This window comes from Glycine max, chromosome 18 (assembly GCF_000004515.6).
Source record: "Glycine max cultivar Williams 82 chromosome 18, Glycine_max_v4.0, whole genome shotgun sequence".
Taxonomy (NCBI): Eukaryota; Viridiplantae; Streptophyta; class Magnoliopsida; order Fabales; family Fabaceae; genus Glycine; species Glycine max.
In genome coordinates this window covers 11,980,365-11,992,222 of record NC_038254.2, presented here as the reverse complement: position 1 = coordinate 11,992,222, position 11,858 = coordinate 11,980,365, and the positions used below count along the sequence as shown (strand labels likewise).

At 32.7% G+C, this 11,858-nt stretch overlaps 1 protein-coding gene across 1 annotated transcript; it reads left to right on the top strand.

The window, feature by feature from the left end:
* Window positions 1–2,881: 2,881 nt before the first annotated feature.
* Window positions 2,882–4,335, top strand: LOC102661574 (uncharacterized). The gene has a single exon (XM_006602184.3). The coding sequence runs from the start codon at window positions 3,073–3,075 to the stop codon at window positions 4,009–4,011; it is 939 nt and encodes a 312-aa protein (XP_006602247.1). The 5' UTR covers window positions 2,882–3,072; the 3' UTR covers window positions 4,012–4,335.
* The last annotated feature ends 7,523 nt before the right edge of the window (window positions 4,336–11,858 follow it).

Sequence of the window (11,858 nt, the reverse complement as noted above, 5' to 3'; positions counted from 1 at the left end):
CATATGCATGAACTCTCCATTCAAAAAAGTATGCATGAACTCTCCATTCAACATCATTCAAAATATGAGTAAAATATTAGATATGCATGAACTCTCCATTCAACAAAGTATGTCCATTCCAAACACTCAATGCTCTAGTTAAATATGAAATAACCAAGTTATTAGCACTTGCATTATCTACGGTTACACAACAAACTTTTGAAATCCCCCATCCTTTTAAACAATTCTCTAGGGTTATCCTTATGGTTTCACCTTTGCGGTAAGAAATCAAACAAAATTTTAATTTTTTTTATTCAACTCTCACCCTTCATCAATGTAATGAGTTGTCACAAAGATGTAATTCTTATTTTGAATTAACGTCCAAGTATCCGTAGTAAGTGAAACCTTTATTTATTTGCAGACAACACATGCTTCTCTTTCTCCTTTTCATCATTAAACGCATGCATGCAATATCTAATAATAGTGACACGAGAAGGAATTTAAAATTTAGGTTAAGCATCTTCCATGAATTTCCTAAACCTTTCATTTTCAACAAACTTAAAGGCAAGTTCATCAATAATCATCATCTTTGCAAGAGCTATTAGAGTCCACTCTTGATTAAAATCAACAACTTTCATACTAACTTTATTAGGGTCACTCTCACTACCACTTCCAAAAACAATTGTCTTTTGTTTTTTATCAACCTGGCTGTGTGGGTTTTTCTTACATTGTTGAAACACATGTCTTCTCAAGTTAGAGATTCCATAGATAGAACTAATTGCTGCATATGATGCATTACCATACTTACAATAAGCCCTATCATCTTCCTTCTTAATAAAATATTCCCAAACATTAGAAAGGGGTCCAACAGTTTTTTTTTTGTTTTACCTCTGCTTGTGCAGATTCAGGTTGTTGTCCTTGCCTTTGTTGTGGTGGAGTTTTATGTCCTTGTGGTTGTGAAGGAGTTTCTTACTATGAAGGACTTTGAGTATGACATGGAAAGGGAGTGCTAATTGGTGGAATTGGAAATGAATAATTAAAACTCCATGTACCACTCTTTTCCCATTGTCTCATTTGCAAAGTCTAAAGTACCTATCCACACTAAAACATTACACAATTTACACCTTTATTAGAGAATTTCACATTGATTTCAACTTTTTTATTTAATTCCCAAAACCTCATGCTAATTGCTAATGCCCTCCAGGAAATCATTCTAAGAATCAAACTCAAAATAAATAAAACAATATACGATCCAGATAGATAAATCAATTCTAGAGAATAAAAAACTATGCTATTGATTTGGAATGCTGTCGCTCAAAATAAAATAACCACATCTTGATAAAAAAATCTTGCTCTGGATAAATATTCATATCAACGCAATATATTTTTCCAAAAACTAAATTAGGGTTCGAGTAAATTAGAAAAAATAACCAAATTTTATCTGAGCATCAAACAAATCAACAAATATGAATCTCAATAATCTAATCATAATAGTTACTTTGATACCACATAGAGTTTTAATAATATTTATAAAAATAAGAGACGCGCACAAAACACAATAAAACATAAGTGGTACATAAAAAGAGTTGTTAATTATATTGGTTGGTAAAAAAAATTCGAGAGTCGGAAGTGAATTTAAAGAAGTATGAAATATGATTTGTTGTGAAGTGAAGGGATTGTTAACTGCTGACTAAGAAACAAAGTGACACGACACAACACAACAGAGAGTGGGTTCTCCTTTTAGCCTGGATTTGAATGATTTTTATAAGTATTCAAACATTAGGTTAAATTTAAATTTTAGCCCTATGTAAGAAAAAAGAGTTGATTTTATCCCAACACAAGAAAATCTTTTAAAATTAATTCTTGTTATATATAAAAAAAATAGGATAATAATTAGACCAATTTTATGAGTTATTTTTTAACGAAAGTATTTTTATTTAAAAAAATCTTCAGCTGTTTTTTTTTATGGATTTTTGTTATCTCTTTCTATCATTTCCATTTTTTTAAGTTTAATTTCAATTTTTTTAAAAAAAATTATCAATTTTTAAAATTAATCTTATATCACAATATAAGTTATTTATCATAAATTTTAATTATATAAAAAAACATTTATCACATGTTCTTGGCTTCTTGCAGTAATGAGGTGGATTTATCCCCCAACTTATTAAATTTTTACTATTTTAATAAAAAAAACTAAAGGAAATAACACATTACCACACCTTCCTTGATTGTCAAATTATTTTTTAGTTTTTAATATATATATATATATAATAAAATTTATATTTTAATTACGGATTCACATATCGGTTCAACGGGTCAACGGATCTATAAACTAAACTCGTGACCCAACCCGTACATGAACGATTTTGATCAATTCGGTTCAATTTTAACCCAAATACATAAACGATCCAACCAAAACTATTCAAATTGATTTGGATCAGTTCAGGTTTGCAGGTGACTCATATCCGTGAACACCCCTATATATTTGTATGGCAATGATGATGACAATAACGATCACAATACTAATTGTGGGTGGTGGTGATGGTGGTGACGACAATGATAGTGACAGTTGGTGATGATACGTGATAGCAGTGTTAGTACCAATAGTAATGATAGGTGATAACAATGGTAGTAGGTATCAGAAATAACGACAATAGTACCAGTGCAGGGTCAATGTTAGTGTCGGTGGTGGTGAACCTGATGGTGATGAGATTGATAATGATGATGGGTTGACAACAATATTGGTGACGATGATATGTTAGTGATAAGAATAAAAAAGATCACTTCCAAATATAGAAAAAATGTATTTTTAAGAATTAAAAATCAAATTCACATATCATTTTTTTTTGATTTTGAAAATGAATATAAAAATATCATGAAATTGAGTTAAAAATTGTTTCAGATTTTTTTTTGAAACATGAAACAACATGTTTTGTCTTAGAAATTTCATTTAAAAACTAAAACTAAAAAACTCCTAACTATTCCATGCGTACCATTAAAAAATAATCTGAAAATTAAAACAATCAACTTTATAACATTCCCCATCTGCACAGTTGCACATGCATCTCGCCCTTCAATTGCTCACACAAATTAATGGAGGAGGAAGACAACCACTCCCACCTCCAACCACTCATACCCTATTATTCCACTCTCTCCTTCTCCTCCCATTCACTCCAGCAACACTTTGCCGACAAAAATGCAAAACACTTCACCTCCGACAGCAACAACATCGTTCTCCGAATCCTCTCAATTCTCTTACTAGCTCTCATCTCACTATGGGCCAACTACGAGGCATCCAAAACCTTCCACATCACCGTGGTAAACGACGCCAAGGACTCCCCCGCGGGACGCCGTTTCGCCCTCTCCTATGTCTCAAACGACGAAGCCTCTCGCATACTCCTCAACACAAGCTCCTACGTAGAACACTTTCTTTATCCAAATAGTAATAACAATGATAGCAATTACCCCAAGAAGCACATAGATAGTGTCACACTCCAGCTACCTCGCCGGAATCTCAACGTCACCGACATCGTTGCCGTCTACACCGCCGCCGGAAATCACCTCCAACGAGGTGGAGGAAAATGTTTTAGTTATGTCATTGAGATTAGCCCTACGTTACTAGAAGACCAAAGGTACGATAAGATAGCTATAGTGGGTGCAATCCTACGTGGCATGGCTAAGGTTTGGATATGGGAAGGGGCCCCACAAGGGCTTGTTGATGGCATGGCGGAGTATGTGGCGGAGATGGCTGGATTCCGCCGTGGTATGGTCTCCGGTGGCGGTGAGATGCCACAATGTAGGGAGGGTGGTGGCGGTTGGTGGTGGGAGGATAAGGACCCTAGCCATGTGGCACGTTTGTTGCATTATTGTGAGAAATTCAAGAAGGGGTTCATCCAACGGTTGAATGAAGCCATGAGGGACACGTGGCATGACCGTGTGGTGGATGAGGTGTTGGGGATGCCCGTTATGGAGCTTTGTGGTCGTTTGTATAATGATAATAATGCTTCTTGGGTTGGCTCCATCTCCATGTGATATGAAGCTTGCAAGTGGTATTATTATTTTGCAAGTATTTTGTTTTTTCATTTGTTGTTTATACTTATTATTGAAATTGACATTCAACCATAAAATATTGTGGGTTATGGGTTGCCCACCATGTTGATGCACATGAATCTGTGTCAATCATAATCACATGGAATTGATCAATTATATAAGTCACCGGATTGGATGGAATCATGTGCTGTATGCATGCTGTGTAGAATTTGTAATGTAAAGTCTTTTCTTTTATTAAATGTTTTTTTTGTAATGTAGCAAAGTAAAGAAACTTCAAAATTCCTTTTAGTATATTTTTTAGTAAGAGAGTTTATACTGCACCTCCAATAATTTGGAAGATTTTGATACGGTTAGTTTTTTAACCAATCAAATTTCATATTATTTTTTCATTAATTATTTTTTATTTTTCAAATTAATCCTTGATTATTATTTTTAAAATTTTGAAATTATAACTTTTTTAAATTAAAAAATATGATTAAAGATAATTTAAAAGTTTGAACCTTAAATTTTTTTTAATTACACAGATATCTCAAGGTTCTCTTTGTAAATATTATTATATCTCCTAAGATTTATGAATATTTTTAGTGACACAATTCTTTTTCATTTTCGAGAGAACTAAGATATTATATGAAAATATATGTTAGATGTAGTAAGATTTCACTATATTTATATGTAAGAGAATTATTTAATAAATGTGATTTTTTTAGTGTATCAAATTTTTTTAGATCAATAATAATCATATATCATAAGTAAAATTAATTTTTAATCCAGTAGAATTGGAACCCTCATAATCTTTGATCAAAACAAAAATATTATACATAATACGAAAAGAGTAGAACTTCTTACATAGCATTATCACCCACATCTACAACAACAATATACAATGATAATGATATGGAGAAATATGAAAATGAAACTATAGCTAGACTCCAAATTTTGCAAATTGACGAGTATTTTTCCTAGCATGAGTTTTATTTTAAATTCCTTATATCTTTATAATTACTAAATTCTCAAATTCAATAACTATATATAAATACTTATTATTATAATATTATAGTTAAGCATTCAAGATCCAAAAAGCTAAGGCAAACATTTTTTACGCAGGTTACAGTGAGAAAGTTCCTCCTGTGGTTTATAATGGACAAAATTTAATAGACTATGGATTAATCCAGAGTGTATCCTTTTATCCTAAACTCTACACATCTTATCTGAACTCCTCTTTCAGCGGTGTCTTTCTCCGTCGTGCATTGCCATTTCCCCCCTTAGTTCTCACTATGTCCTTCGTTTTCTTCCTTCCTTACTGTCCTTTAGGTGAGCGTGAGTGACTTATGATATGGTGAAAGAGAACGTTGAGTCACATCTCTCTCATTTTCCCAAGTAATTAACTTCGTTATTCTTTATAAATTGTATTGGCACTGAGGACTATGGGAGGAAAAAGAGAGGAATGGGCTCCGATGGTTGCTCCAGTGGAGAGGGAGAAGCTGCCAAAAAGAGAGAAAACAAAAAGTGGCGGTGCCACCAGAAATTTGGATCAGATGTAAACATTCCAAGATAACAAAATGTACTCGAGATTGATCTGAATAGGGTTATTAAAAATGGTGTGCCATAAACCACATGAAGTGGTGGTACACCGTAGAATCCACCAACATTTTTTATCATGCCCTATTTTAGATATTTTTTGAAAAATCTATAATCGACTTATGATGGTTTGGCTTTCTAAGTCTTAAACTTGTTGCTTGCTTTGAGCATTATGAAGCCTAAATAAGTAAAAAATTGCTTAACTTTAAAGTCATTTTGCATGAAATTAAGGAGCAAATGGATGGTTCGTTGAGGCGCTGGTTAGAATCATTAGCAGTGGAGCCAACACGGCTTTTTGGCTAGAGAAGTGGGTTGGAAATTGTAAACTAAAAGAAGCTTTCCTAAGACTGTATCAGTTGGCAGATGATAAATCATCTCTATCGTGCTACTGAGGGCAGATTTTGCTACTGATAAGACTATTACAAGAGGAAGATTTATTGTTGAAGGCGAAGAAGATTTATTGTTCTGTGAATGGTTGTGTGCTATATTTCAAAGAAGGTAATAAATTAATTGAGTGCAAGAGAATGTATTGGTAAAGAGACATCGTTACATAAAAAGATGTATTGGTAAAGAGAATGTTTATTTCCCAATCATTCTCAAGTTATAAAAATTGTATATATCAATGAAAGTTGTAGGTCAAATGAGATGACATCAAGAGAACATAAATAATTGAAATGTTTTGGTGCTTTTTTTTTTACTAGTATAAAAAAACAATTTACCTGTAGGGGGTTGTTTTGGCCAAGTAGGTGTAGGAGGTGCCATTGATGATTGCCCCTACACATATATATATATATATATATATATATATATATATATATATATATATATATATATATATATATATATATATATATATATATATAATAGGCTTGCCTTAAGACAAACACATCCATATTCTTACTTCTTCAAATTCTTTGAAAGATTCTAGATCAGCGGACAAGATCAAACAGACAAGTGAGAAGTAAGAATATGATTAAAACAAATGGAATATAAGTTAACATTATATAAGAACAAATTTAAATAAGCATATAAAACTTGAAACAAAAACATTAATAAAAAGAAAATAGAAACGACGATAGTCCGCACTAAATCTGTTAGGGGGAGAGAAGGGAAGAAACTGAAGCGACGATAGTCTGCACGGGATCAGTAAGGAGGGAGAAGATTGATGAAAGAAGGAACTTGAAAATTTATTAAGAAAGAAAAGCTTACAAAGAGATATCTCAGAGTCTCTCTCTCTACAAGCTACGCAAGACTATCTGTCTGAAAGGGTGCCTCACAAATGGAATTGAACACTCCTTTTATAGACATAAAATTTGAACTGTAGCTACAGTATAGGTTTCATGACAGGAACTAGTACTACAGAAAAAGTAAAATTGAACTAAATGTCACCTAACGAAATATCAAAACAATCATCCTCGTTTTGGTAAAATACGTCATCATTTTCTGAAGAATTGGTGTCTTCTTTCTTTGAGGAAGAACTCTCTTCTTCTTCTTTTTGAACTAATTACAAAAATTCCTTCAAGTTTTTTATCAGGTGTCCTTTAGAATTGGATCCAGTAGGGAAGGCAGCTAATTGGGACTTCTAGTTGAGAAACAATGAAGTCTCTGGATCAGCTACTTTCAAGAACTCCGAATGGGCTTTGAACCAAATTTTTACCTGATCTGGTTCAGCTTTGAATGTGTCGAATTGATTCCACCACTTGGCAAATGCATGTCGTTGAAGTGATAGGAATTGATTGTTGTTTTCAGTCTTATTATATCTATATTGCCAGGAAAATATTCAAGACAAAGCAAAACTGGAAAAATATTTTAAATCTGCAGGAATTCATGATTCCTGAGAATTAAACATTTTGTTAAACTGTGCAAATCCTTGTTGAACCTATTCTGGGAAAATTTCGGGAATTGGACCAAAAAAGTCTCACCATTGAAGAAACCAATTTCAAAAATTGTAGATTGTGTTGGTCTTGAAGTAAATAAGCCAAGAATGCTTGTAATTTTTGTTTTGGTGCCAAAATATTTTATTCCCGGCATCCATATAATCCCAGTAGGTATAACCTCTTAGATCAAAAGGAACTGATAATTTTTTTACTTCATTTAAATTTGGTCCAAATTGCCTTGGTTGCAAAACTTTTAAGATTTGGATTGTTGAATGGGTGTTCAATAGCGGATCATTCGAGTCTTTGAAGTGTTTGATAGACACTGAGTTTGAGTCTATTAAAATATAAATTCATAGAAAGTTCTGGTTTTGTTGATGGCTATTGGTTTAAAATGGAATCCAGAAGGAAATGCCCTGACTGTGGCCTTAAAGGGATTTTTTTCCCAATACTCCGACTCCATCTGCAAAACAGTTGACTTTGGGGTTGGCGTTGCCCTTTGGGATATTGTAGTCAATAATTGTTTTTCTTTTGGAGGGTTACAAATAACTTTAGACTCTTTGGTTTTTTGAATAAGGGGTTGTAAATCAATTTTAGAATTATCATCTGATTTAAAGACTATGTCTGCCCATGTTTTCTTTGGGAGCTTTGTGGGGCCAATTTCTTGGAGGGCCAAAAGTGTTAAGCCATAGTCGGCCTTGGTTTGTTTTAATGTTTTATTTTTAGAGAATTCTTGAGTAAATCTTTTTTGTTTGTGATTGGATATCTAATCCATTGTAAGGCTTGATTCAAATATTTACTCAAGAATTCCCTAAAAATCAAACATTAAAACAAGCCAAGGCCGACTATGGCTTCCCAATAGAAACACTTTTGGCCCTCCAAGAAATTGGCCTCACGAAGCTCCCAAAGAAAACATGGGCAGACATAGCCTCTAAATCAGATGATGGTTCTAAAATTGATTTGCAAGCCCTTATTCAAAAAACCAAAGAGTCTAAAGTTGTTTGTAACCCTCTAAAAGAAAAAAAAATTATTGACTACAATATCCCAAAGGGCAACGCCAGCCCCAAAGCCAACTAACAGTTATATTTATAAAAATAAATTTTCAACTGTTTTGCAGATGGAGCTGGAGTATTGGGACAAAAATCCCTTTAAGGCCACAGTCAAGGCATTTCCTTCAGGATTCCATTTTAAACCAATAGCCATCAACAAAACCAGAACTTTCTATGAATTTATTTTAATAGACTCAAACTCAGTGTCTATCAAACACTTCAAAGACCCGAATGATCCGCTATTGAACACCCATTCAACAATCCAAATCTTAAAAGTTTTGCAACCAAGGCAATTTGGACCAAATTTAAATGAAGTAAAAAAATTATCAGTTCCTTTTGATCCAAGAGGTTATACCTACTAGGACTATATGGATGCCCGAAATAAAGTATTTTGGCACCAAAACAAAAATTACAAGCATTCTTGGCTTATTTACTTCAAGACCAACACAATCTACAATTTATTAAATTGGTTTCTTCAATGGTGGCACTTTTTTGGTCCAATTCCCAAAATTTTCCTAGAGCAGGTTCAACAAGGATTTGCACAGTTTAACAAAATGTTTAATTCTTAGGAATCATGAATTCCTGCAGATTTAAAATATTTTTCCGGTTTTGCTTTGTCTTGGATATTTTCCTGGCAATACAGATATAGTAAGACTGAAAACAACAAGCAATTCCTATCACTTCAACGACATGCATTTTTCAAGTGGTGGAATCAATTCGATGCATCCAAAGCTGAATCAGATTAGGTAAAAATTTGGTTCAAAGCCCATCCGGAGTTCTTGAAAGTAGTTGATCCAGAGACTTCATTGTTTCTCAACCAGAAGTCCTAATTGGCTGCCTTCCTGGCTGGATCCAATTCTAAAGAACACCTGATCAAAAACTTGAAGGAATTTTTGTAATTACTTCAAAAAGAAGAAGAAGAGAGTTCTTCCTCAAAGAAAGAAGACACCAATTCTTCATAAAATGATGATGTATTTTACCAAAACGAGGATGATTGTTTTGGTATTTCGTTAGGTGACATTTAATTCAATTTTACTTTTTCTGTAGTAATAGTTCCGGTCATGAAACTTGTACTATAGCTACAGTTCAAATTTTATGTCTATAAAAGGAGTCCTCAATTTCATTTGTAAGGCACCATTTCAGACAAATAGTCTTGCGTAGCTTGTAGAGAGAAAGGCTCTGAGATATCTCTTTGTAAGCTTTTCTTTCTCAAATAAATTTTCAAGTTCCTTCTTTCATCTCTTTTCTCCCTCCTTACTAATCCCGTGCAGACTACCGTCGCTTCAGTTTCTTCCCTTCTCTCCCCCTAACAAATTCAGTGCAGAGTATCGTCGTTTCTGTTTTCTTTTTATTAATGTTTTTTTTTAAGTTTTATATGCTTATTTAAATTTGTTCTTATATACTGTTAAAAACTATGTCATTCTAGATCTGGAACAAAAATTCCTTTCCCTAGGCTTGCTTCTACTGTTCCTATTAAAGAATCTTTTAATAGTCTTGCGTAGCTTGTAGAGAGAGAGAATATGATTAAGACTTAAACGGACAAGGATTAAATATTTGTTTTAATCATATGCTTATTTTTAACTCTTTTTTTTTTATTCCTTGATTGGTATCAGTGTGAACTATATATATCATATGCTTTTGGACCTTGTTTGTGTTCAATTTGGTTAATTTTAGAATAAATATATTTGATAGATAGAAATTTAGTTTTTATTTATTTTTTTCTTATGATCTTTGTTTTGTTATTTTTATAGGAATTACATTAAGGAGCTATTGGAGAGAAGTTTAAAGTTGTCAATTAAAAAACAAATTGAAGACTGGAGAAGCTATTGAGCTAGCTTAAGCGCCTATGATGGACTAGCTTAAGCTTGCTACCCATTTGAGCAAAAGGAAGTTCTCTAGACTCACTTAAGCGCTCATCATGGGCCAGCTAAAGCTACTTATGCAAGGTTGATATTTGATGATTCTCAAGGATGCTTAAATGAGCCCATGATGGGCACTTAAGCGCATCATTCCTAAAGGCACAATTCAAGCATACAAGCTAGCTTAAGCTTGCACAGTTGGCTGCTTAAGCTAGCTTTTTAGGAAATGCCCACACCTAAAAAAGCCTACTTGATATGAAAGACACATTTGATACATGATTCATTCATTGCATTCTCATGTTTTCCAAGGTTGAGAGGTCAAATAGAGCTCAGAGTGACAACGTTCATGCTTATGATTTCCTCTCCATCATCAGTTCTTGTTTCTCCTATTGCTATAAGTAACTAAATTTATTTATTCATTGGGGTTTAATGTAATTGAATCTACTTCCATATAATTATGGTTCTTGTTATTAGTTATTTTTTATGCTTAGTGATTGTTTTTGGCATGATCAACTGATTCCATCATTCTCTTTATTCAATTATAATTGGGAAAATTTATTGAATTGTGAACTAAAGAAAGCACCCGACAATTTTTTGTCTAGGGATATAATTAAAAAGATTAGGCATCACTAGAACCCTTGCTCTTAATGCAAATACTTTAATTACATTAATTCAAGGGATTGATAGTGGAATCAAGAGACTTAGGTTCTTTGACTTAAGGGATTAAGGTTAGGATAAATTTATGGGTTGATGATAACACCACCTTTGATTGAATGATAATATTAGTGATTGAATGATAGGACACTTAGGCAATTTGTCAACTTGAAATTCTCCTTTTTTTTAAGAAATAAAGAAAAATGAAAACTTGTTCCTTACCTAATTTGAGATAAAGTATTAAATTTATGTTTAATTAATATGTGTATATCTTGTGGTTGAAACTAAAGTGCACATGCAATCTATGTATATCTTGTGGATCTGGAAAAATCGATATTGTAAACTTACAACATCAGTTTTGACAAAACTAATGTTATATGATGCATTACAACATCAGTTTTGTCAATTTTTATCGATTTGTTATTATAGCACATCGATTTTGGGAAGAATCGACATTGTAGTGAATTTTAACATTGATTTTTATAATTGATGTTAACAATAACTTACTTTTAATGATGGTTTCAACATCGATTTAAAATCAATGTTGAATGTCCATAAAAATTGATGGTAAATGTTTATTTTTCAGTGATGAACCCACATCTTTTACAACCTACTTTAATTTTTTAAAAAAAAATCTTTTATTTTTAACCTTTTTATTTCTATCATCTAAACCAAACAAAACATTAAAGGTATCTAATGTTGATATAGCTAATAGGTATAAATAACTAACACAAGCTCAATTATAAGGCCTTCCAAACTTGATTTATCTAGAAATTTGATATCAGAAGAAAAAAGCATAAGATTATCAATTCACG

What these genes read in the sequence shown, in the direction of transcription:
- LOC102661574 (XM_006602184.3), top strand. Translation starts at nt 3,073, where the DNA reads ATGGAGGAGGAAGACAACCACTCCCACCTCCAACCACTCATACCCTAT.